Genomic DNA, 27928 nt, shown 5'->3' with positions numbered 1-27928 from the left:
CTCTAAACAGAGTGAAAATAAACTGTGATTAGTGAGCATAAAAACTACACCTTAGGGTATTTGGTATTATAGGAGAGAACTTTGAATTAGCAGAAATAACATTTTGAGGGTTTTTTCCCTAAGGCAAAGAATATAGAATTAAGTAATACCTTATAAAATTTGGATTTTTGTCATCTGTTAAAGAAAATTAAAGCAATATACAGTATTGTTGACTTACATATCTACTACAGTAAAATAAATGTGGATAATTTACATTTCTTTTCTTAAATTTATAAATGCTTTAAGCTTCTTAAATTTATTGATGTCTGTGCCATTGATATTTTAGTAGTGAAATACTATTTTATTTTTGTTTGGAATATAAATCTTTGACTTTCAATAGATTTATTATTTTCCAATGAAGTGTTACTATATAAGCGATTTCTTGTTTAGAAAAGAAGTTTTTAAAACGTTGTGTTCAAATATGCATATACTTTCACTAGGTTTACCATACTTCTCTTGATTTACAGGCTTTTTTGCAAATGTGTAATCTGCCTATCAAAGTAGTTTGTAGAGCGAATGCAGAATATATGTCTCCATCTGGTAAGTATTTTTTTCTTGTCTACTATTATAATACATTGATAAAATTATAGTACTAGTCCAGTTTGGATCTAGATTTTTAAATTGCCTATATTTTTGGTTTACTCTTTGAAGAATTTCCCCATGGTTTTATTTTTTTATTTTTATAGGCTTTATATATTTTTTAATTTTTTTATTAATTTGTTTTTGTTACAGATATTTCTCATTTTTCCCCCACTGACACCCTCCTTCCCTTCCCCCCCACCCTATCCCCAGCTTTGTTGGCTTTGTTCATTGGTCATGCATACATGCATGTAAGTTCTGTGGTTTATCTCTTCTCCCCCCAACTCTCCTCCTCTGAGGCCTATCAGTCTATATCCCGCCTCTATGTCTCTGGGTTAATTTTGTTCAGCAGTTTGTTTAGTCCATTATATTCCACAAATAAGTGAGATCATGTGATATTTGTCTTTCTCTGCTTGGCTTGTTTCGCTTAGCATAATACACTCCAGGTCCTTCCATGCTATCTCAAAGGATAAGAGATCTTTCTTTCTTACAGCAGCATAGTATTCCATTTGTACATGTACCACAGCTTTTTAATCCACTCATCTACTGATATACACTTGGGTTGTTTCCAGATCTTAGCTATTGTAAATAGTGCTGCTATGAACATAGGGGTACATATATTCTTTCTGATTGGTGTTTCAGGTTTCTTAGGGTATATTCCTAGAAGTGAGATCACTGAGTCAAATGGCAGTTCAATTTTTAGTTTTTTGAGGTAACATCATATTGTTTTCCATAGTGACTGCATCAGTCTGCATTCCCACTAGCAGTGTACTAGAGTCCCCTTTTCTCCACACCCTCACCAACACTTGTTGTTTGATGATTTGTTGATTCCCATGGTTTTAAAAAGTAAAATTGCAAATTGGACAATATCGTGGTGGGCATGTCTATGCATTTCAGCTCTGTGGTCAGAGATGGTTACTGGAAAGTTAAGAAATTGTTTTAAATAGTAGATATTAAGAAAATACAAAATCTCAGATTTTTCCAGCCTTACTTACATAGGACTGTTTCTCCTAAACAAAACGCATTTTCTATTACTAAACAGACTTCTCTAAATTATATTTTCCCATTATAAAGATGGAAGAAGAGAGTGTGAAATAGTTAAATTAACTTGTCATGGATCTTAATGTTATCTCTGAATGTTTTTGATTTTTAATTTTTTTGCTGTAACAGGTTTTTTCTTTTTTTTTTTTTAAATCCTTACCCGAGGATATTCCTTCGTTTTTGTTCAGAATGGGAGGGAGGGAGGGAGGGAGGGAGGGAGGGAGAGAGAGAGAGAGAGAGAGAGAGAGAGAGAGAGAGAGAGAGAAACGTTGATGTGAAAGGGACACATTGAATGGCTACCTCCCGCATGACCCCAACCAGGGCTGAGGATGAATTGCAACCGAGGCCCGTGCCCTTGACCAGAATTGAGCCCGTGACTCACTGGACCGTGGGCCAACGCTGTAACTAACCACTGAGCAAAACCGGCCACAGCTGCTTTAACAGGTTTTAAGATACTTTTTATTAAGGTATTAGCTTTTCTATTTTTCATAATCAGTATTGCTTTTCTGTTTGTTATATATTAGTAAAGTACAGTTTTAAAGAAATACTATTCAGATGATTTTTTTTTAAAATCCTCACCTGAGGATATATTTCCATTTATCTTCAGATAAAGTGTGAAGGAGGGAGGAAGGGAGAAAGGGAGGGAAGGAGAGGCAGAAAGAGAGAGGCAGAGAGAGACAGAGACAGAGACAGACATTGATGTGAGAGAGACACATCGATTGGTTTCCTCACACACAACCCTGACCAGGGATTGAACCACAACTGAGGTGCATGCCCCTTGACTGGAATCAAACCCGCAACTCTTTGGTCCATGGGCCAACGCTCTAACCGCGAGCCAACCAGCCAGGGTGATAATTTTTAACATAAAATATAATGCCCCAAAGCTGATAAATAAATGTTAAATAGAATTAATATAGGTTATTATAACTATGGTTTTGCTGGAGCAATAATAACATAGAATTATTCCTTTTTGAATAAATCTTGTTGAATATAACTGATGGGCAAAAGTATTTTACATTGTTTTTTAGGGAAACATTCATCTATCTCTTTATTATAATGATAACTTGTGTTAAATATTTTTTTCCATTTTATGTTTTTAAGGGTAATATTAATTGTAGGAATCTGTGAAAATGCCCTGTGCATGCACACTGAAAATTTTATATGAATACATTTATACAGGGTAGGGCTAAAGTAGGTTTACCAGATGTTCATATGGAAAATAATACAATAATTAATAAATAATACTACTAGAATAATTACAGCTTTTATGAGTGATTAAATTTCAGTACATTAAAAAAAATCAAGAATAAACTCTGTTTGGCATACACACAACTATAAACCTACTTTTACCTCACCCTGTATTAATAGGTTTATGGATATACATTTTAAAACATTTCCATAGAAGAATTTCTAGACTTATAAAGTCATATTTTAGATTCTTGAAGGCCATTAATTGACTCATTTTGTGTTAATTTTATACATAGGTTTTGTAAGCTTTATTGAATTCTGGAGAAATGAATTATATTGGTTTTTGTCTATCTTTTCCCACTATGTAGTCATGCAGATCATACAGAGAGTGTAGATATACATATAAAATGGTTAGTAATCTAATACTGAAGTTGATATCTTTGGCAAATAAGGAGAAGCTATATCAACCTGTTTCCTAAAATGACTAGAGAATGCTTAAGTATCACCTAGGTAGATATCTATCTTATTTTAATAGACTATGAAAGACAAGCAAATATTGCAATAATACATATGTACATACATACATTCATTCATAGGAGAGGTCTTCTATAGGTAGATGAAAATGACACTTTCTATTAAGATATTTAAATTTTATATCTGTACTATTATTTTCTTTCACTCTTTCATCATATGGTTTGGAGTGATCAGGGGAATGTGTTTCATTTTATTTGCTTATTTGTCCTTATTGTGGAGGATTTTTTTTTTCACCTAAGGATATGTTTTTATTTATTGATTTGAGAGAGAAACATCTGTTGGTTGCCTCCTATACGCACCCCAACTGGGGATTAAACACGAACCCTAGGTATGTGCCCTGACCAAGAATTGAATTTTTTGGTGTATCATTTTGGTGTATGGGACAGTGCACCAACCAATTGAGCCATTCAGCCAGGGCTGTTGTGGAAGATTTTTATGATTTATGATTTATTTTTTAATCCTGACCTGAAGATATTTTTTCCATTGATTATCAGACAGAGTGGGAGGGAGAGAGGGAATGAGGGAGAGAAATATCGATGTGTGAGAGATTCATCAATTGGCTGCCTCCCTCAGGACCCCAACCAAGGCCAGGGATCGAACTGAAACTAAAGTACTTGCCTTTGACCGAAATTGAACCTGCGACTTTTTGGTCTGTGGGCTGACACTCTAACCACTGAGCAAAATCAGCCAGGGCTGTTAATGGAAGATTTTTAAAGCAGAGAGCATCATGGAATAGTCAGAAGACCACTTGGCTATGTGTTAGGAAAATTTTTACTCTAATCTGTAATATGGGATGGTTGGATTAGATAACATCCAAGGTCTTTTCTTTTTCTAATATTCTCAAAATCTACATACTTGCTTGGCAACATCTTCTTGCTTTCTTTAGAAATAAAGGTTCTAATTTGCTTTTATAACCTTTGATTGGTACCAGAGAATAACTGTCTCACTGTACTTTTACCTTATAATAAGGATATAACATTGGCTCCGCTTTATATTAAGCAAGTAACAAAAAACATTATTCACTTCTAATTTGTTGCTTTTTGTATATATCTTTATATTTAAAGGTATATAAGTACTCAATTGACTAGTCATCCTGCTTCCCTATTTCAGAAACTACAGCGCTCAAAGTATTTTTAAGAAATGAAAAAATGAAATCTATCTTCCAAAAACTCTAAACTGGTTATTGAAAATGAGAAATACACTTTGCTCTCAAAATGTTACACCCCAGAAATACCCTTCAGTTTAGGCATTCATTAATAAATAGTTTTCATTCTAAGATTATTTTATCTCAGAGGACCTGCACTAAAAAACAATATAACCTAATGCTTACCCAGATAAGAAATCTTTTTCTTTATTGCAAGATTTATAAAGCAGTAGAAGAAAAGAATGTGGAATTCAGTATTTCTATATTGGTAACATGGATATGTCTTCCAAATATATCTACTGAGTTGTGTTCGAAAAGGCCTGGCTTTCCTTTGTAATGTGTTATCCTACGGATGCAGATGAAGCTTTTGTTGGTGCGGTGCACCTCATCCATTACCCTTAGGCTGACTGAGCCAGAGAGGGGTGAATCTATTGAAAAGGACCATGAAGAAGCCTGCTGTTAATGTGAACTCTATTTGAACTAGGCTTGACAACAAGGTTTATTCTCTAGTTTTTTGGGAAAACTTTATTGCTATTTGGAGACTATTTTGTTCTCATCATCTCTGATAATTTCACCAACTATTTGTATTTATAAGAATGAACTAATCTTTTAACATGGCATTTATTTAGAGAAGCCAGTTTTTGCGAGCATCCTACTTGTTCTTTTTTCCCATATGTATTGGGAACATACTTAGTACTATAATTCATAATAAACTAATGTACCTTCAAGGATTGTTAATTCTCTTAATTCCTGGTATGTCTGATTCAAAGACATTTATTAATACAACATCATGTACTTAAAATATTGACCTTAATGAGTATTTGAGACTTGAAAATAGAAGATAAAAAAAGAAGTCTTCTCAAATGTAGTTTAAAATATGGATTGATTCATTGTACTCTGAAGAGAAGGCTCAGTTGAATTTCTTTGAAATCTATCAGTGGTCATGAACCGGTGTCTGCTTCATGTAATTTGAATAATTAATATTTATGGCTATAAAGTGATTTGATAGTGTTAGCTCTGAAAAGGGTATATTGCTATCTGTTATTATATATGATACTCTAGAAATGAATAATTCAGATAGTTCTTTTGTTTTAAAATGTCAGTAAACAGTGTATAAACTTTTATAGAATTTAACACACACTTAATTGTAATTTTCAAAAGTTATAATATGAAATTCTCTATTAATAAAACAGTTTTGTGTTAATTCCCTATGTTTATTAGCACAAACTTAATATACTGAAAGTGTTTTCACACATTTTTTTTCCTCAACAGGTAAAGTACCCTTTATTCATGTAGGAAATCAAGTAGTATCAGAACTTGGTCCAATAGTCCAATTCGTTAAAGCCAAGGTAATAAAAAAGATATTAAATGCATTTGATTACAGCCACTTTTAAATAAATCATTCATCATTTTTAGCATGTCATAACATTTACATTGATTTTAACCTAGTTTTATAAAATGCCAGTATAAACTACTGGAGAAATATTTCTAAAGTGTAAGTTTTTTTTGAATAACATAAATCAGTGGCAAAAGAGGTAATTTGATCTTTACAAAATGGTAGATAATTTTCTAACTTATGCTAATGAGAATTTTGGTCATAAATGAAAACTGTTAGGTTGTTAAAAAAATGTCAAGTTAACCTTTGAGAAGGGAGATATAGGATCTGTATAGAAGTTGAATGTATTAATTTATCCATTTGAATTATTCAGTATTAATTTTAATAGTATTAAAGGACAGCCTCCATTAACATTTTGGGGAAAATTCTTTCAGACTTTTCTCTTTGTATATAGGAAAACCTAGATCATACTATTATTTGTTATTTTGTAGCCTCTTTAAAATTATCAATATGTTTGGAAATTCTTCCATGTTAATGAGTGTGTGTGTGTGTGTGTGTGTGTGTGTGTGTGTGTATTCCTTTAAAAATGCATAGTATTCTGTTTTATGGATATATTATAATTTAGTAATTCTTTACTGATAGACACTAAGTTGTTGCCAGTTCTTTGCTATTATTGAGTGATAAGATAAATATTCCTGTACATATACTTTTGTACACTTCTCAGATTATTTCCTTAGGATAAATTCCTAAGAGTGATATTGTGATGTTATAGGATATACATTTTTAAAATCATAAAACAGATTGCCAGATTGAACTAAAGGTTATATCATTTTATGAATTCACTCATTACATTAGTGTGTTAGAATTTAAAAATTAGTATTTCTTACCCTATACCTTTATTTATCTTTGACCACTTTATAAGTAACACATGCCAATCTTTTGGCATTTATTCTATTACTACTAAGATTAGCTTCTTAAAATAACAAGATTTACTGACCATTCTTGTTTTCTTCTTTTTTGAAGTAGTTGATAATGTAAATATTTGTTGAATCATTTTTATAATGACATACTACTTATTAATATTTTGTAGCAAAAGAATGTTAACTATTTTTTTATATAAAATAATTTTCTTTTTGAAAGCATTTTGGAAATTAATCCATTGGGCATTTACAATAAAAAGATTGGTGTTATATTACTTGTAATAACATAACTGAAAATTTTTGTATATTTAATATGATGCTCTTAAATTTTTTTAAATTCCCTTTAGGGCCATTCTCTTAGTGATGGGTTGGATGAAGTTCAAAAAGCAGAAATGAAAGCCTACATGGAATTAGTCAACAATATGCTGTTGACTGCAGAGGTATAATAGAAAATAATAGGCCTTAAAAATAAGCTTTTTCTCTCATAAAAGATAATTTTTTTATAGGCTAATTTAAAGTTATTAAGAAATAAGAAAATAGTGAAGCAATTCTAGGGCTAGGATGCTTACCCAAATTATTTCATCATTATCTTTGAACAAATTGCCTGGCATTTTCAGTTCTAATTTTTCTGTTTGTAGAAAGGATTCTTGCCCACTTATTATTTTACTTTGGCCTTGTGAAGTATACTTAAATAATATCTATAAAATACTTTAATGTTATTTAGAGATGTGCTATACAAATAAGAAATATTTTTATTAAGTACAACCATTAAATTTAATAATTATGTATAGCAACATTAGTGAAGATAAAAACCCCTAACGTATGTGACTTATAAAATTGGCTTATAAAAATTACTGTGGCAAGAAATAACTTTTTATCCATTTTCTCTTTGGTATTCTAAAATTTTAGTGACTATTTCTTTTGTTCCTAGTTGTATCTTCAGTGGTGTGATGAAGCTACAGTAGGAGAGGTGAGTGGTTCTGCAGCATTTATCTTAATTAAAATTTAATGAGAAAACACTTTTGCTCAGAATCGTAAGTCCCTGCTCATAAATGAAACATTGTGGTTTATACCATTAGTGATATAGTTTTTCACTTACTTTAATTTTGCTTGCACATACATTTTAGGGAAGCTCTGTGTCATTGTTTGATATAACTGGTTGCAAAGTACATAAAAGTGTATATATTTTTAAAGGGAATGTTTTAAAATTTTAATTTTTTAGATTGCAAGCTCTGTATTTTTTTCAGATTGTTCTATTTGTGTTCTCTGGCAGTATATTCCCTTTAGAATTCTATTTGTAAAAAGAGGCTTTGTTTATAACAAAATTGTTTTACTTTAGATCACACATGCTCGGTATGGATCTCCTTACCCTTGGCCTCTGAATCATATTTTGGCTTATCAGAAACAGTGGGAAGTCAAACGTAAGATGAAAGCTATTGGATGGGGTAAAAAGACTCTGGACCAGGTCAGTTCAGATTGAAGTTCACAAAACTTTTAATGCATTTAAGATAAATCTTTAAAGTATTAAGAAATTAATTTTTTGTATTGATGGTCCTTTAAAAAATCCCAACATAATAAAAAACTAACAAAACATTGTTCTTAATTTTTTTGACATGAAGTAGTTTTATAAAAATCACATGCTTGTTGTAAAACAAATTATATAATATAGAAATGTTTAAAAAGGAAGTAAACGTGGCCTGAAATAATACTACTACCTAGAAATTGCCTCTGTTAACTCTTTTGAGTACATTTTTCTAGATGTCTCTTGATAACATTTTTTTAAAAATGAGATCGTATTATACTTGCCACTCTATAACCTAATGTTTTCTACATTCAACAATACATTACGAGCATCTTTTATGCCAATAAACATTGATTTGCAGCTTCGGGGCTTAAAAAATACCCTGTTAAATACAGTGCTTAATATATATGTATATATTATTTATTTTATTTTTGGTTTTAAATTTACTGAAGGAGCAAGATTAAAAAATATAAATCTTGTCAAGGTCATGAGTTTGAACATCATTAGACTAATTAATGTCTTGTACAAGGCTACCCCTAGTCCTAGCCAGCCAACTCAATTAATATGTGCCTTTGGCCATAAGGGGGATCGGATAAATGAACAGGCATCGAGTAAATAAAATCCATCTCCACTAGTGGAAAAACAACTGCGGCAGTGTCATTTTTATGAAGAAGGTTTTTTAATATATGTAAAATCATTTGAATATATGGACTCAGGAAAACAGTTTTTGTAGGGAGTGGAGTTTTGAGGTAAAAACTTTCTTGTTGGTAATCTTTATAAGTAACTTAATTGTACTTGCATTGAAAGGAAATTAGCTCTCAAATTTTCTTTGTATTTCTTATATAGAAAGTTTATTTATATTTTATATGTAACCTATACTCTGATTTGAATATATTATAAAAGATTACCTAAATTTATTGTTTTGCTAATTTAAATATTTCTCTTTGGGGTCTATTGCCTATACAAGGTCTTAGAAGATGTTGACCAGTGCTGTCAAGCTCTTTCTCAAAGACTGGGAACACAACCATATTTCTTCAATAAACAGTAAGAAATTTTTTTAAGTTAGTTTCTTTTCTGTATTGTTAGGTTATAAACTTATTTTATCATGAGTTGTTTTATCAAGAAATATTTGTGAAAAGATTTAGTTATATTAAATTTAGTTTTGCCTTTATTAAACATTTACTTAGCATTTCTTGGGTGTCAGGCATAGTGCTAGGTTGTGGGACACTGAGATTTCTAAAATGCAGTTTTGCCATTAAGAATTTCTCATTAATGTATGATATGATAGAGATTCTTCTAGAGGTAGTAATTCAAGGTGCTTTGTATGGAAATACGACATCCTTTTTTTTAAAAAATCCTCACCCAAGTTTATGTTTCTATTGATTTTAGAGAGAGAGAGATGAAAAGGGAAAAAGAGAGAGAGAGAGAGAGAGAGAGAGAGAGAGAGAGAGAGAGAGAGAGAAAGAGAGAAACATCGATTGGTTGAGAGAGAGAGAGACATCAATTGGTTGCTTCCCCAACCAGGGATCTAACAGAAACCTAGGTATGTGCACTGACCTGACTGGGAATCGAACCTCCAACTTCTTTGGTGTATGGGACAGTGCTCCAACCAACTGAGTCACCCGGCCAGGGCAAAATACGACATCTAAATTAACAGAATTCTAAACTTGCAAAGTACTATTAAAATACTAACTGGCCTTGGCTGGTGTTGCACAGTGGTTAGAGCATAAGCCAGAGCACTGAAGGGTCACGGGTTCATTCCCAGTCAAGGGCACATACTTGCATCGCAGGTTTGATTCCTGCCCCTCTTGGGCCCCTGTTCCACCATTTCAGTAGGCAACCAATCAATGTGTCTCTCTCACATCCATTCATTTCTCTCTCTCTCTCTTCTCTCTTCCCTCCCTCTCTCCCCCCCCCCCATTCTTCCTTTCCTTCCACTCTCTAAAATTAATGGAAAAAAGTATCCTTGGGTGAGGATTAATAACAAAAAAATATATAAATAAAAATAAAATATGAAGTGTAACCACACTTATCTATGTAGTGTGATACCCTGACCACTAGACAAGTGAATAAAACTAAACAATAAAAATATTGTTGGATAGACAAGCATGATTATGAACTTTAAAATGTAGTGAAAATATTTGCAAAGCTCAGAAGTGAATATGAAGGATTAATTAAATATTTATATATATAGGCTAATTCATGTTTCATTTAGACAGTTTTTTTGGTAATTTGGAAAAGAGTATCTAATGTAGGCAAAGAGTGAATTTTATTTTTTAAATAAAAAGTTATAATTTTAGTGTATCACAGTTAGCTATCCTGTGATCCAGCTTAAGATGGGCTTAAATTAACATTTTAATCTCAGTGGTTTGCTTAGAAATTCTAACCTTTCTTGGCTTTTTTTTTCTAATCCTCACCCGAGGACATTTTTTTGCTTTTATCTTCAGATAGAGTGGGAGGGGGAGAGGGGGGAAGAGAGAGAGAGAAACATTGATGTGAGAGAGACACATCAGCTGGCCGCCACCCACACAACCTCAGCTGGAGCAGGGACAAACTGCAACCAATGTACGTGCCCCTAGTGGGAACTGAACCTGGGACTCTCTGGTCCTCAGGCCAACACTCTAACCACTGAGCCAAACTGGCCAGGGCCCTTTCTTGGCTTTTTAATAAAATTTCTTGCTTTTTAGATTGATAATTTTATAAAGCTGTATTTGCTGTTATTTATTATATATTTGTCTTCCATAACCATATCAAACATTTTTTTGGTACAGATATTAATATTTATAGCAAAGATGACTATTTGATAGGTTGGAAATATTTAAGTTATATTAATGTATACTATATGTAACTGGTATTAAAATAAAATTGGAGTCTCTGTTGATCTCTGAAGAAAGGTCATAGAGTTCAAAAGCTCTAGGTGTTGAAAAGCTCAGAAGGGGTATGTTCTATTGTTTGAAGTGCATCATTCTGCGTTAGGAGTTATTATTATTATATACCCTGTCTTGGCAGAATAGAGCTAACTTGTTCTTTTTATTTGAACTCAGTGTCAAAGAGTTAGTAACCAGGTGACGTTTGGCATGTGATTTAGTGAAAGTATTAAAATAGTTTTTTTTCATAAGGGTACAATTATATATAAACTTGTAATGAAAAATTAAAAATCTTGCATTGGCCAGTTTGGCTCAGCAGTTGGAGCGTCAGCCTGCAGACCAGAGAGACCTGGGTTCAGTTCCCGCTAGGGGCACGTACCAAAAAAAAAAAAAAAAAATCTAAAACAGTTACAAAACCAAAGGTTTCCTATCGAGGAACAGTTTAATTGATGTTAAGATGTAGGTGTTTGAAAAATTCTACTTTATATGAAACCTAGATAAACATTTTTCCCTAACAGCTATGATTAAATAATATAATAGATTTAGTTTTTAGTTTTAATTTTACCCAATTATTTAATTAATATAAACATGCAAGTAAACTACATTTAGGAAAAAGTAACTTGTATTTTCACTTTGTTGTGGCAGAATTTTTCTCATTTCTTTGTCTGTCCCGGGAGTATTTATGTTGTAAGACACTAGACCTTAGTGAAAAGAGCACTGGCTTAAGTCAAGATCTGTAGTACTGGATTCTAAGTCAGAGGCCCTGAATTCTATTCTTGGCTCTAACACATACCAAACTTTGGCAGGTTACTTTATTTTCCTGTGTGTCCTTCCCTTACCCTCTTAAATTAGAATCAGTTTTTCTCCTAGCTTACCTTCTAGGGATGTTGAGAGGGCTCATGAAAGAAACCTAATAGCTTTACTTGATGAGAGAAAGGGAAAAAGGGTAGTTGAGGGATAGCTCGCAGCAAGAGTAGTAACTGAAAGGAAGGCAAAGAAGCTAAGTGGTGGAAAGGCAGAAGAAAAATGAATTTGAAAAATATTAGAAATTATATAAAGTAGATACTAAAATATGTGGCTTTTTATCCTTCAAAATATTTAATGTTGATTGCTTTTAAGTATTTAAGTCATATTTCCAAAATGCAACAAAGAGAAAATCAGTATTATGCTATCTTGCTGATGTGTGATATCTGTTAAGACACCTACACAAAGACTACTAGGTCATTTGTTCCCTTCAAGTGTAGACTTGGAATGAAAAACTAAAACTTTTTTTAAAGTGATATTTCTATGTGACCTTTTTTTTTTTTTTAAATCCTCACCCGATGATACTTTTCCATTTATCTTCAGATTGAGTGGGTGGGAGAGAGAGAGAAACATCGATGTGAGAGAGACACATCTATTGGTTACCTTCTGCATGACCCTGACCATAGCCAGGGACTAAACTGCAGCTGAGGTAGTACCCTTGACTGGAATTGAACCCGAGACTCTTTGGTCGATAGGCCGATGCTTTAACTGCCGAGCCAAACAGGCCAGGGCTCTGTGACCTTTTTAATAAAGGGGGAAAAAGAGTAGAAAAATATATATGTATTTTTAAGTATATTGAGGATAGGAAGAGTTATAATATTCTAAAGCATTTATGACCTCCTTGCAGGTTTGTGTTTTCCAAACAAAGCTTGTTAGCTAGAAGAAGCTCAATAAATACTGGTTAAAATTAGGTTAAGTTCAGTGAGAAACTGGAAAAGGAGTTAGATTTTAAGAAGAAAAAATACTGCTAGTAACCATTAAGTAAATGGTAAAATTAGAAAATATTCCTTCATATACAGATGGGAAACTATATTGAAGAAATGGTACAATAATTATACTTGGGAATTTTAAGATGAAAAATTTCAGGAAGGAATAAGATTTTATTGAGGTTTATTTAATTAAGAAATCACCAGTTAAGAAAATTAAGGGAAAATAGCTAAAAAATATCCAGAGGCAAAATATGGGAAAGGTTGATGGCAAGGGGCTTGATTTACAGACTTGAATGACAGTCCTAAAGATTAGTGGCCAGTCTATAAAGAAAGGATATGTAGATTATTTCTAGTGGTATGCATACATGACAAGTTAATAGTGTAATTGGAAAGAAAGATTAGGGACACTCAAACAAAATGAACTAGACTGACTATGAAAGGTATCAGAAAGAAAGAAAAAATATGGAATCATAATAAATATAGCAAAAAAAGATGAGTGTAAAAACATTTTAAATGGGAAGAATTAGGAAAACATTCACATTTTACAGTACTGTTTTTATTTTAATACTCACATGAAAGAATAATAGATAACCAACAGAAATGTGGAAAGAATGATAATACAAGATAAGGCAACAAATTGCTTAGGACTTTAAAAATATATTTGTCACCCTGGAATATTTTTCTAATAAAGTGTCTATAAAGATAAATGTAAAAATATATATGGAAGACGTTAAAAGTCTTAGAAGGAGAGTTGCTATCTATATCCAAATTATAATCTACCAACTATTTAGAAAGCAGAAGGGTAGAAATGTTATGTTTTCTCTTCATATGGTATAGGAAAGGTAATTAAAATTGGAAGTACTTAAAGATCTTGGCTTGACTAAACAATTTAGTAGAAATATTGGGTAAAGTGTATTTTTTGTGCTTGCCTTGCATATGAGTTGCAAATATTTTTCTGAGTTTATTGCTTTTATAAAGTCAGGTTTATCATGGTATAATTTACATTTAATAAAATTGACACTTTTATGTGTCTAGTTCTATAAATTTTAGTAATTGTATACAGTTGTGTTAACCACTACCATAAGTATACTTTTTAAAAAGAAAAGATTGAGAGAGTTGGTAACTTGTATATGTCAGAGTCAGTAAATATAATTAGTTGCTGAAATTTGTAAAGATGGCAACAAATATGCATTAAAATTTGTGGATGTGTTTTGTTTGACTTTGTATATTGTATTATACTTCCTGTTAGATATTCTAACAAGTTACTGTCTTTATATAACTTCAGATTGGTTTTTGTATGCTTGTTATCCATAAGCAGTTCAGCACCTTTTGAGTTATATGGATATATATTTACAGCTAATAACATTTTGACCACTCCACGGGCACTTCTAGACCACTCCAGGTTAAACATACATTTGTACTTGAACTCATTCAGAGCCTTCATTTATTTTTTAATTTTAATTTTTATTATTATTTTTTAATCCTCACTCGAGGACATTTTTCCATTTTTTGTTCAGATAGAGTGGGGAGGGAGAGAGAGAGAAACATCGACGTGAAAGGGACACATCGAGTGGTTGCCACCCGCATGACCCAACCAGGGCTGGAGACAAACTACAACCAAGGTACATGCCCTTAGTGGGAACTGAACCCGGGTCTCTCTGGACCGCAGGCCGACACTCTACTGCTGAGCCAAACCGGCCAGGGCCAGAGCCTTCATTTATTAATAAAGGATGCCTATTGACACTACTGGAAGTTGCATCAGGGTATATTCACCTTTTTTAGGCTCTAATATAAGAAACAAAAGGTAGTTAACCCTAAAAAAGGAGTAGGAAAATAAATTCTGCATTGGTAAGATAAGATATATCTTTTAAGTAATATGTTTAGGGATATGGAAGAGTTCATGTTTGTATTACTTCTCAGAGTGCCTCAGCTCTACATTTATCCACCTTCTACATCCCTGATTCATTTCAGGGATCTATTTGTTATTGATAGTCCATTTATAGTAATAGGATCATGGTGCAAGTAAGTATAAGGACACTTGTGTTTTTTTAATACTATTCTGTTATCTACCCTCTCAAACATGGCCATCCACTGTGTATATGACTTTGATGAAAACTTTATGAATGTGTCAAAAGAAAGAGAGAAGGCTTTGAAAATTTAGTATTCTACACACCTTAGGCAGGATGCTTTCTTTTTATTTTCATTTATTCATTCAGCAAATACAGATTCAATTCCTTAGATATTTTAAGAACTAGGAATATCAAAGTATTTGCAGTGTTACCTTTAAGTAGCTTGGAGCATAATTGGGGTAGGGGATAGTTGAGTAAATACAGTTATAGTATGGTATGAGAAGTACATCAACTTTTTATTGATTTGTTGAATATATGATTCTGAAGTTTAGGAGCAAGACTGGAACTGGAGGTACATGTCTGGGGATTAGTGGCATCAAGAGGTATTTAAAGCCCTGGCCAGTTTGGCTCAGAGGTTGGAGCGTGGGCCCGTGGACCAAAAAGTGTTGCGTTCGATTCCTGGTCAAGGGCACATGCCTCAGTTGTGGTTCAGTTCCTGGCCCTGGTCAGAGTCGTGCGGAAGGCAAACCAGTCGATGTGTCTCTCACATCGATATCTTTCTCTCTTTATCTCCCCCTTACTCTGTCTGAAAATAAATAGAATAATATCCTTGGGTGAGGATTAAAAACAAAAAAAAGGAGGTATTTAAAGCTACGGAACTGCATGAACTCATTCATCAATAGTGACCAAGGCCACACAGGTATAAGTAAGTGGCAGCTTTAGGATTCAGACTTAGATTCTCACAAACCAGATTACTGCAACATTTTTTCACATTTAGGTGGACTAACACGTTTTCTCAAAAACTTTATCACTATGGGCCCTGGCCAGTTTGGCTCAGTGGTTAGAGTGTCGGCCTGCGGTCCAGAGAGACCCGGGTTCAGTTCGTGCTAAGGGCGCATACCTTGGTTGCAGTTTGTCCCCGGCCCTGGTTGGTCATGCGGGTGGCAGCCACTCAATGTGTCCCTTTCACGGCGATGTTTCTCTCTCTCTCTTCCTCTCTCTTCCTCCCACTCTATCTGAACAAAACATGGAAAAATGTCCTCCAGTGAGGATAAAAAACAACAAAAAACAACTTTATCACTATGGGACTAACAGCAGCAATCAGTCCATAATTATGATGGTATTTTCTACATTTGTAATATTGTATTAGTAACTATTTTAATATAATGTAGATTGGAGATACTCCATGATATTGACCATTAGTAGTGAGGTGATAAATTTTATTGTTTTTGTTAGTAATATCTAATGAAAGGGGAAAAATTCTAGAAAAATGTTCGTTGAAGCCATCTTCACGAATCTCTTTTAGAAAGCTAAGTTACTTTAAAGTCAAATTAAAATCATAGTGTTAATATATGATTGGATAATCAGGTATCATTTTGTTGTCCCGTCACCACAGTGAAATCTTCTGTGCTTTGACAACATTGTGTTTATACATCTATTAAAGCACTTAACTAAATTTTGTTGTGGTAATTTGTGTTTTGTCCCCATGTCTTACAATATCTTTCTTGTTTTTACATCTCTAGTATCTAGCACAGTTCTGGCATATTGGAGACCTGCTATATTTATTTAGTAAATAGATTAATGAATAAAATGAATATGATCAACTATTAGCAATTATTTTAACACATTTAAATAATACTACTACTTCAAAAAGCAAATCACACAACTAGCAAATAATAGTTGAAAATGTTTTTAATATCTTATAACAAACTCTAAAAACAATAAGTCTATCAAGTTGGGGTAGGATTTACTTTTTTCTGTGACTTTTTTCTTTTAAATAGATGAATAAAGTGTTTTTAAAAATAGTATATATGCTAAGTGAAATAAGCCAACCAGAGAAAGACAAATATTACATGATCTCACTTATTTGTAGAATATACTAAACAAAATAAGTCGATGAACAAAATAGACACAGAGACATGGAAGTAGGGATCAGACTGACCAACTTCAGAGGAAGGGGTGGGGGGAGGGTGGGAAGAGATAAACCAAAGAACTTATATGCACACATGCATAACCAATGGACAAAGACAACAGTACTGTGAAGGGGGCGGGGATGGGAGTCAGGAGGAGGGAGTCAATGGGAGAAAAAGAAGAAACATTTATAACATACATACATACATAAATAAATACATAAATAAATATTTTTAAAAAGTATATATCCTACCATACAAATTAAACACTATGTTACTCTCATTTCTACTTTTGTTCTAGGCCTACTGAACTAGATGCACTGGTATTTGGCCATCTGTACACCATTCTGACCACACAATTGACCAATGATGAACTTTCTGAGAAGGTGAAAAACTATAGCAACCTTCTTGCTTTTTGTAGAAGAATTGAACAGCACTATTTCGAAGATCGTGGTAAAGGCAGCTCATCTATCAGATTGTCTTAGAATTATGTGTTTATTTAGTTATTTAAAAAAACTGAACTTTGGAAATATGTATTACTTGAATGATATAATGGTATCAGAATTTAAGAACCAAAACACTGCTTTTTTGAAACCTCAAAACAAATTATATAATGTATCTTATACATGTGCTCTATACTGTTGTTTATGTACACATTGAAATAATTCTGAATGACTTTATTTGATATGTTATACTCTGTATCTTGAAATTTTTGTTTTCTTGAAACTTGTATGCATATAAAAATAAACCTTAAACAACTGTACGGTTGGTGTATTTATTTGATCTTTCTGAAAACCACTCTCTGAGCTTTATACATGGAATAAACAGTGTCTTTTGTAAAGCAAGTAATTTGTGTTCCTATTCCCAAGGTTATTTTGCTAGATACATGGTAAACCTGGTCATAGAAAAAATGTTCTTAACAGGTTTGCTCTTGGAAAATGTGAGTGATTACAAGGTGGTTAAATCCTGGCACAGATGACCATTTAGGAGCATTTTTCATATGCGGGTGCTGAACACACAGTACAGGTGATGTGTTGTAGAATTGTGCACCTGAAGCCTGGATAATTTTGTTAACCAGGGTCACCCCAATAAATTCAATAAAAAAAATAAATAAAACTAAAACATTTCATCAGAGCCCCTATAATTTACATTTGATAAAGGGATTGTTTCAAGGACCTTATTTTTTGGAAACTTTTGAGACAAGAATATATATATATATATTTTAAATTCTCACCCGAGGACATTTTTGCATTTATCTTCAGATAGAGTAGTAAGGAGAGGGGAGGAAGAGAGAGAGAAACATCTATGGGAGAGAGACACATTGAGTGGTTGCCACCGACATGACCCCAATGGGGCCGGGGACAAACCGCAACCGAGGTACATGCCCTCAGTGGGAACTGAACCCAGGACTCTCTGGTCTGAGGGCCAACACTCTAACCACTGAGCCAAACCGGCCATGGCTGTGGGTATTGAATTTTAACGTAAGTGTCCTGATCCCTTATTTAAAATAAAATTTTAATCTTAAGTAGTGAGAAACTTTAAATCAAGACAGGTACAGACTATAGTGTCATTTGATGACTTCTAAATGATGTGCATTACTGAGTTTAATATAACTACTACAACACCCCTTAGGAGTTCAACTTGTTACATTTTTATCAAATTATGGTAATTGAATTTGTGATAAGATTATAGTAGGTTCTCTGAGATTTTCTATTTAGACAATCCTATTTCTGTGAACAGAAAGTTTTTTAAAACTCTAATCGCTATGCCTTTTGCTTATGTTTTTTGTTTATTTTTGCTTTATTGCACTGACCAGGACTTCTGTGCAATGTTGAATAGTTGTAGTAAAAATAGACATCTTTGCCTTATTTGTGATCTTAGGGGGAAAGTATTCAATCTTTCATCATTAAGTATGATTGTAGGTTTTTGTAGATGACCTGTAAATTTTCTTTATATTTCTGGTTTGCTAAGTATGTGTATATGTGTATTTAAATCATGAGTGAACGGTGTCCTTTACCAAAGGTTTTTTTGTATCTATTGAAAGGATATTTTTTTCTTTAGTTTGTAGAAATGGCAAATTATCTTAATTGATTTTCCAAATGTTGCATCATTTTTGAGTTTTCTTGGGTAAACACCATATGGTCATGATATATTAATCTTTTGAATATATTGTTGGATTTGATTTCCTAGTATTTTGTTAAAGATGTTTGTATCCATGTTCATGGTCTCCAGTTTTTTTGTAATGCCTTTGTTTGGTTTTGGTATCAGGTTAATATTTTCCTCACTATATTAGTCAGGAAGTATTTCCCTTATAAGTATTCTGGAAAAGTTTAGATTTGGTATTATTTCTTCCTAGAATGTTTGATACAATTTACCAATGCAGCTATCTAGGCCTGGAGGTTTCTTTGTTGGAAGATTTTTAACTTATAATGTATTTAATAGATTTAGGACATCAAGTCATCTATTTCTTCTTCAGTGAACTCTGGCATATGCCTTTATGGAATTTGTCTATTTTCTCTAAGTTGTTGAATTTATGGGCATAGAGTTGTTTTTGGTATTTCATTATTATCTTTCCAGTGTCTGTAGCATCTGTAATAATCTCCTTTTCCTTCTTCATGTTCGTAATTTTTGTCTTCTCTTTTTTTTGGTCAGTCTAGCTAGAGGTTTATCGATTTTATTATTTTTCCAAAAATCCAACTTTTTGGTTTTATTGATTTTTCTCTGTAGTTTTGTTGTTCTCAGTTTCCTCTTTGCTCTTATCACTATTATTTTCCTCCTTCTACTTGCTCTGGGTTTAACTTGCTCTACATTTTAATTAATATGGAAACTTAGACTAATTTGAAACTTTCTTTTCTAATATAAGATTTAATACTGTAAATTCCCCTTTAAGCACTGGTTAGAGGGATTTTTTTTTTTTTTTTTTTTTAGTGGTATGTGCCCCTAGCAGAAACTGAACCCGGGACTCTCTGGTCCACAGGCCGATGCTCAACCACTGAGCCAAACTGGCCAGGGCTAGAGGGATTTTTGAGATGTTGGGCTTTTATTTTCATTTGGTTTTAGGTGTGTGTGTGTGTGTATAATATTCTTCAAATTAATGTTTCAGGTTTCTTCAGATATATTCCCAGAAGTGGGATTGCTGGGTCAAAAGGTAGTTCCATTTTTAATTTCTTGAGGAAACTACATACTGTTTTCCCCAGTGGCTGCATGAGTCTGCATTCCCACCAGCAGTGCAGTTATGTCTCTCTCTCTCTCTCGGATATATCTTTATTGTTGAAAGTATTACATATGTCCCTGCCCTATTTCCCCTCATTGAAATAATACCAAAATATTTTCTCATTCCCTTGTGATTTCTTCTTTGACCCAAGGGTTATTTATATTTTTAAATTTGAAAATATTTGAGGATTTCCCAGATATTCTATTACTGATTTCTAGTTTGTTATATTTCTAGAACACACTTTATGTTTCAGTTCTTTTACATTTGTTAAAGTTTGCATTATGGTCCAGAATATGGTTTATCTTGGTGAATATTCCATGTTCAATTGAAAAGAGTTTACATTTTGCTAGTTTGGATGGAGTATTCTCTAAATATTAAGTCGGTTTAATTGGCTGATAGTGTTGTTCAGGTAGGTCTTTTATATTCTTACTAGTTTTCTGTCTACTTTTCCTACACTGCTGTGCGAGAGCTGTTCTACGTTGCTGAGAAAGGCGTGTTGAGTTGTGGGTTTGTTTGTTCATTTTCCTTTTCTAACAATTTGCTTCATGCGTTTTGAAAATCTCTTGTTAGGTGTATATATATTTAGGAATATGATTTCTTGGAAAATTGAATATCTTTATTGATATGTACTATCCTTATCCCTGGTAATGTTTCTTGCTTGGAAGTTATATCTATTTAGTTATTTAAGTTTATTTAGTTATTTATCTGATATAGCTACCTAAGATTTCTTTAGACTAATGTTTGCAAGGTCGATATATTTTTATCATTTTACTTTTAGCCTACTTATATCCTTTTATTTAAAATGTTTTTCTTATAAACATTTTAGAGTTAACAGCTTAGAAACAGCTTAGACTTAGTCTGGCCGGTGCGCCTCAGTGGTTGAGCGTCGACCAATGCACCAAGAGGTCACCAGTTTGATTCCCGGTCAGGGCACATGCCCAGGTTGTGGGCCTGATCTCCAGTGGGGGGCATGCAGGAGGCAGCCAATAGATGTTCTCTCTCATCCACGTTTCTATCTCTCTCTCTGTCTCCCTTCCTTTCTCTCTAAAAGTCAATAAAGAAAAAAATAGAGCTTAGAGTTAAATCTTGAATTACCTGACATATATATATATATATATATATATATATATATATATATAATCTTTAACCAAAGTCTATGTTCAAATAATAAATACTACTTTGCTCCCAGTTTATGCTATCTTTCTATTTTCTCAGTGGTGTCTTTGGAAGAGCAGAAATTTTTAATTTTGATGTTCAGTTTATCAAATCTTTCTTTTATGGATTATGCATTTGTTGTCATATTGTTATCAGTGGAAGTGGAGTTTTTGGGGGTGCTACAAGGAAAATAATTTTTGAGGCCCCCACAGGAGGATGGGGTTTTGTGGAAAGCTTTATTAATGATGTAAAATTAAGGGGGTTCCTCTCCAAGGTCCCATCTCTGTCCTCACCATGGAAGAAGTCCGATCTTGTCTTCAGCAGGGCCAGGATTAAGGCCACTGCCCAGAATTTCTGTTCCTTATTAAAGTCCAGTCCAGTCCAACATCTGGCTAGCTTAGTTTGTCTTCCCAGCTGCAATCCATTGTATGTGGGATCTTCGTGGCCATGGGTCATGTGGCTACTTAAGGCTACATGGCTATGAAGAGAGAATAGGCTAGTGCACCAGCGAGTGCAGGTCACAGAGTAAAAGAGAGAGAAAAGGGTGAACAAGCGGAGCAAGAGGGAATTGGGGATTTTAATTTTCCAAGATATTGTGCACTTGTGATGGGGTCCACTCCCTAGCCATCCACTGTTCCTCAGGCTAGACTGACAGGCAAGCACCTTCCCTACATCACTCTGACTTCACTGCATGTACCCATCTCCCCCTTTGATTCCTTTCCCCAGTGATTTGCAGGGAATGGGCTGGTGGTTCCCTGGGGGGCATGAAGCTATAGCTTCCTGGTGAAGCTGCCCAGATGACCATGCCTACAATATCTGGTCTCCTCTTTGCTTTCTTTTATTAATATTAACTAGCTAATTACATGATAATATCTAAAAAATCTTTGCCTAATCCAAAATTCTAAAGATTTTCTGTTTTTTGTTTTTTTTTAATCCTCACCCGAGGATATTTTTCCATTTTTTGTGCAGATAGAGTGGGAGGGAGAGAGAGAGAGAAACATCGACGTGAAGGGACACATCGAGTGGCTGCCACCCGCACGACCAACCAGGGCCGAGGACAAACTGCAACCGAAGTACGTGCCCTTAGCGGGAACCGAACCCGGGTCTCTCCGGACCGCAGGCCGACGCTTTAACCGCTGAGCCAAACTGGCCAGGGCTGTTTTTTTCTTTTTTAAATGAGGTTTAAAATATATGAAATATTACATTTTTTTTATCCTCACCCGAGGACATTTTCCCATTTTTTTGTTCAGGTAGAGTGGGAGGGAGAGAGAGGAACAGAGAGAGAGAGAGAAACATCGATGTGAAAGGAACACATCGAGTGGCTGCCACCCGCACGACCGACCAGGGCCGGGGACAAACTGTAACCAAGGTACGTGCCCTTAGCGGGAACCGAACCCAGGTCTCTCCGGACTGCAGGCCGATGCTCTAACTGCTGAGCCAAACCGGCCAGGGCTGAAATACTACATTTTTAATTTATCTTTATTGTTGAAAATATTACAGATGTCCTTCCTTTTTTCCCCTCATTGATACCCTCCTCCCCTCTCCCTTCCCCCCTTCATTGCACTGTTGTCTGCATCCCTTGGTTATGCATATATGCATATACGTTCTTTGGTTTATCTCTTCCGGCCCCCCCCTTCCCTCTGAGGTTGCCAGTCTGTTCCCTTCTTCCATGTCTCTGGATCTGTTTTGTTTGTCAGCTTATTTTGTTCATTATATTCCACAAATAAAGTGAGGTCATGTGATATTTGTCTTTCTCTGACTGGTTTATTTCACTTAGCATAATACTCTCTAAGGCCCTCCATGTCATCTCAAAGGGTAAGAGATCTTTCTTTTTCACACATGCATAGTATTCCATTGTGTAAATATACCACAGCTTTTTAATCCATTCATCTGCTGATGGACACTAGGCTAAGATCTATGTTTTCTTTTAGAAATGTTATTGTTTTATGCCCTAGCTGGTTTGGCTCAGTGGTTAGAATGATGGCCCGAGGGCCAAAGAGTCACGGGTTTGATTCTGGTCAAGGGCACATAGCCCTGGTTGGGGTTGTGTGGGAGGCAGCCAGTCGATGTGTCTCTCTCACATCCATGTTTCTCTCTCTCTCCCTTCCTCCCTCCCATTCTATCTGAAAATCAATGGAAAAATGTCCTTGGGTGAGGATTAAAAAAAAAAGTTATTGTTTTAGCTCTTATAGCATTTAAATGTATGGTGCATAGTGAATTAATTTTAATGTATGCGTTGTAGTAGGAATTGAAACTCTTTGGTACCTTTTGTTTCATGTGAGAGATAGGGGAGAAGGAATCAGGTGAGGGCCGTGTGTCTTTCTTGCAACAAATAGTATTCTCCAAGAGACCACAAAGGACATTTCCCAGACTCCCACGTTTCCAGATTTTTTTTTGTGTGTGAACTTCCTCTCCTTGGAGAAGAGCCTGTGAGTGTGACTTCTTTGGTCTGTGGCCCCCAGAGTTTTAATACTCTTTTGTTAGCCCACACTCAGCTTTAAAAAATTTTGCCTGGTTCTTACCATTGTCATTTAGTATCTGTTTTGCGTAAACAAGTTCTCAGTTTCCTTCTCTCAGACTTTGGGTTAGTTGGCCTTGTAACCTCTGGGCTCAAGAACTGGGATGAATTTGCAGATTGTCCCATGTTCATTTTTATTGTAAAGGTGGAAGTAATGCTCATTTTAACTTTCTACTTATTATTATTATTATTATTATTACTTAGTGGTTTAAAACAATGCCCATTTATTATCTCTTAGTTCTGTAAGTAAGAAGCCCAGGTATGGCATAGCTTATTCACTTTCTCAGGGTTTTCTAAGGTGAAATTTAAATGCCAACTAGACTGAGTTCTTGTCTGGAGCCTGGAGAAAAGAATCTACTTCCAAGATCATTTAAGTTGCTGGCATAATTCAGTTCCTTGCATCTGTAAGACTGAGGATCCATTACCTTGCTGGCTCTCAGCCCTTCATGGCTCCAGGTTCTTAGGCCCACATTCCTGCTTTGTGGGCCCATCCGTTTCAAAAGGGAGGGTCTCCCTCACGGCATCACTTTCAGGCTGCAGCTGTCTCACTGGCAAGTCAGCTTTCTACATTTTAAAGTGGGAAATCTAGCCCTGGCCGGTTTGGCTCAGTGGGTAGAGCGTCGGCCTGCGGTCCAGAGAGACCTGGCTTCGGTTCCCGCTAAGGGCAGGTGCTTCGGTTGCAGTTTGTCCCCGGCCCTGGTGCAGCCACTCGATGTGTCCCTTTCATGTAGAGATCTCTCTCTCTCTCTCTCCCCTCCTACTCTATCTGAACAAAAAGTGGAAAAATGTTCTCTGGTGAGGATAAAAAAATAAAGTGCGAAATCTAGGTTGTGTTTTATTCTTGAGATAAATGTTCATTTAGAATTAAAAGTGCTGATTTTTAAAACAGGTCTTATTATGAAAAGTTTTAAATACAGAAGAAGAGAAAATAAGAACTCCATGTACTTAGGAACCAGCTTCAACAGTTACCAGCTCGGGGCTGTATATACTTGCATTCTTTTTTATATGCTTTGTGTACTTAATAATATTTGTTGCAATGACTTCATGTAAGTCTTCTTTTTAAGATGTAATATATAAATATTTTCTTTTTTCTTAATATTTTTTTGTTATGTAGGTCATATTTACATCTAGGTTTAAAAATAAAAAAGTACATTACTAGTATCTTAAAGACCTCTATGTGACGCTTCACCATGTCAGTCTAATCTCAGCTCTATACCCCACCACTGGAGGTTGCTGCTATCTTGAATTTTGTGTTAATCATTCTCATGATTTATTATTTTCTTTTTGATGTTTATGTAAATGGAATCATATCATGTGCATTCTTCTGTGTTTTGCTTCTTTCACACAGTATTACATTTTTTAATTTTATCCATTCATTGTGTTGCATCTAGCAGTGGTTAATTTTCACTATTATACAGTATTCTTTTATATGCCAAGACAACACTTTATTTCTCTGTTCTCTTGTCAGTGAACATTTTGGTTGTGTCTGGAGTTTTGCTGTTATAAAAAGTGCTGCTTATGAACAGTCCTGTTTATAGCTCCTGGTATAAGTGTGCAAAAAAATTCTCCAGGATGTATACGTAAGAGTGTAATTCCTGGGTTGTCAGGTATGTGTATATTTAACTTTACTCGGTAATTCTACATTGTTTTCCTAAATGTTTGTGCCAGTTTACACACTTACACTTATCCACCTCTTTGTCAACATTTGAAATTATTAGGTTTTTTCAATGTGGTTTTAATTTGCATTTTCCAGATCACCAGTGAGCAGAGATATGTGTGTTGTGTGTTAGTATTTATTGGTCATTTCCTTCTCCCCTTTGTTTTTTTGGTGAAATGACTATTAATAGTAGCTTTGCCTATTTTTTGTTGGGTTGTTTGCCTAGTCTTAGTGATTTATGGGAGTCCTATTGTATTATAGATATTAATGCCTACTTGGTTATAAATGTTACAAATATCTCCTAATTTGTGTTTTGTCTTTTCACTCCTCATATGGTGTGTTCTCATATATAGAAGTTCTTAATTTTTATATAGTCAAAGTGATGATCATTCTTTTCCTTAATTATTTGAGTTTTTTTGTGCCTGGGTTTAGGACATCCTTCCCAATGCATAGAAGTCAGGGTCGAGTTTTAGAGTCTCATCATTTATGGGACTCCAAAATAAGAAGGCCTTACTGTTCTGAATGGAAAGACTCCTAAGCCCTCGAGGCTGGTTAATTTTCTGTATTTTAACCCATCAAGTGGATCAGTCTTAGGATCCAATATGGCATAGTAGACCTCAGAGTCATAGAGCAGGCGGCTGGAAACTAAACCTGTTGTGTGATCTGAAGCAAAACATTTCTGTGTATGATAGTGTCCCCTTGTACCTTTTTGCCTCCTTTGCAACTGAAGGGAGACGTAAAAAAACTGTATGTCAAAAGCAATACCAACAAAGACAATGGAAATTCCTAAGCACGTTCAATTTACTTTTTCTCAAAATTTGTTGAAATTTTGACAAAAATGGGAAATTGACATCAAATATGTTGAGAAAGGCATACAGTCGTCCCTCGCCACTTTGCGCTTCGACTTTCGCGGCTTCACTCTATCACAGTTTTTTCAAATATATTCATTAAAAAGTTGACGGAGACAGTGAAAATGATACAGCACGTGCTCGGTTGTCTGAGTCAGTTATACACCCCTGTATTACAATTAAAATTAAAATTACTGTATGTATTCGAGCACCCCAGGAGTCCTTCAACGCCAGGTGCAACCGCTCGAGTCTGGAGCAGATTAACCACCATAAACCAGGGACGACTGTAATTTTCAACTGCAGGTTCTTGTATAAAGTTCGGGGAGGGGGGAGTCAATGATCCTACAAAGGACTAAACTTTGCTCACCTGGCCCCTGTGCTCTATACAGCGTGTTTTGATGACAATTTATGATAACTCTATTAATAAGCAATTCCTCTAAAATATTTTTAAAAACCCACTACACTGTACTCTAGATAAATTAAGCTGGAAGGAACTTAGATATTAAATGGCTTGCAGAATCTTTGAGAATACTGAAGACACACTCTCAGTTGTACTTTCTGGAATGACTCCGCAGAACTTTGTCACCGGTCAAATGTCTACCTTTTCTGTGATCAGGAAGCCACGGGCTCCACAACCATCTCATCACTGCAGTGACAAGAAGCACCCTAATGGGATGCCCGCCCCACCACTGTAACACTCTGCCCAGAACCACACAGTGCCTGCTGTATACACACTAGAAAATGCCCAGCCCTGCTCCCCACTGTCACAGTGCTAGTGACTAGATACTAGGACCTCTGCTGATGCTGCTACAGAAAAATCAGAGCTTTTATTGTAACTTAGCCAGAGAAACAGTAGAATTGTACCTTCCACCTCACTTTTGCTTTTCAAATCATTCACAAGTGCATTGGATTGGCTGAACTTAAATAACATCCAGAGCCCTATATGTAAAGGGGTCTGGAAAGTGTAGTTTTTAACTTTCTAGCTTCTGCAGGAGAGGAAGTCTGAAAAGGGTGATACAGTAGATGTTGAACATCAATCCACCTTATTCATCACTCTGGAAGTTATAAAGCTATTCCCCAATATTTTCTTATACAAGTTTAGCCTCTCATAATATTAAAGTTCTTAATATATCTTGGATATCTTTTAATGGTGTGAGATAGCTATTTAATTTCATTTTCTCACATGGATAACTAATTTTCCCAGCACTATTTATTGACTTTATTGACAGGTCTGACTTTTACTGCTGCTGATACACAATCTCAGTAGTGCCCTGGCTGGTTTGGCTCAGCAGTTGGAGCGTTGACCTGCGGACCAGAGAGTCCCAAGTTGGGTTCCTGCTAGTGGCACTTACCAAAAACAAAAAAACAAAAACAAAAAAACCCCCACAATTGTAGTAGTACTATCAATCAGGTTGCACATAGGGTTGTTTCTTATCTATTGTATTGCATGGGTCTATTACATTGGCTATTCTATTTGCATCAAACTCAAATTTTCTTAATTATTATAGTTTGTATCAAGTTTTAATATCTGATGAGGCACATCCCCCATCTTATTCTTTATTTTCAGGAATTGACGTTGGACTTTCGCCCTATTTAAATGTTAGAATCCCACCAAAAACTAGGATTTTGACTGGATTTGCATTGAATCTCTGAA

At 34.7% G+C, this 27928-nt stretch overlaps 1 protein-coding gene across 6 annotated transcripts in view; it reads left to right on the top strand.

Moving 5' to 3' along the window:
* The window catches only part of MTX2 (metaxin 2), a 65865-nt gene extending 48220 nt beyond the window's left edge, over positions 1–17645 (top strand). For 4 of the 6 annotated variants that reach the window (XM_036254798.1, XM_036254796.1, XM_036254797.1 and 1 more), the window contains 7 exons: positions 507–579; positions 5798–5874; positions 7129–7221; positions 7713–7751; positions 8121–8246; positions 9271–9347; positions 17184–17489. In XM_036254798.1, the coding sequence (XP_036110691.1) occupies positions 519–579; positions 5798–5874; positions 7129–7221; positions 7713–7751; positions 8121–8246; positions 9271–9347; positions 17184–17367 (657 nt within the window). In that variant the 5' untranslated portion in view covers positions 507–518 and the 3' untranslated portion in view covers positions 17368–17489. Of the gene's footprint in view, positions 1–506; positions 580–5797; positions 5875–7128; positions 7222–7712; positions 7752–8120; positions 8247–9270; positions 9348–17183 lie in introns of all 6 variants that reach the window. The other 2 variants (XM_036254792.1, XM_036254793.1) reach the window with 2 other exon arrangements.
* Positions 17646–27928: the final 10283 nt, after the last annotated feature.

The sequence above is a fragment of the Molossus molossus genome, unplaced genomic scaffold, assembly GCF_014108415.1.
Source record: "Molossus molossus isolate mMolMol1 unplaced genomic scaffold, mMolMol1.p scaffold_m16_p_11, whole genome shotgun sequence".
Taxonomy (NCBI): Eukaryota; Metazoa; Chordata; class Mammalia; order Chiroptera; family Molossidae; genus Molossus; species Molossus molossus.
Note: the sequence above shows the minus strand (reverse complement) of the source record. Positions and strands in the feature narration are given on the sequence as shown.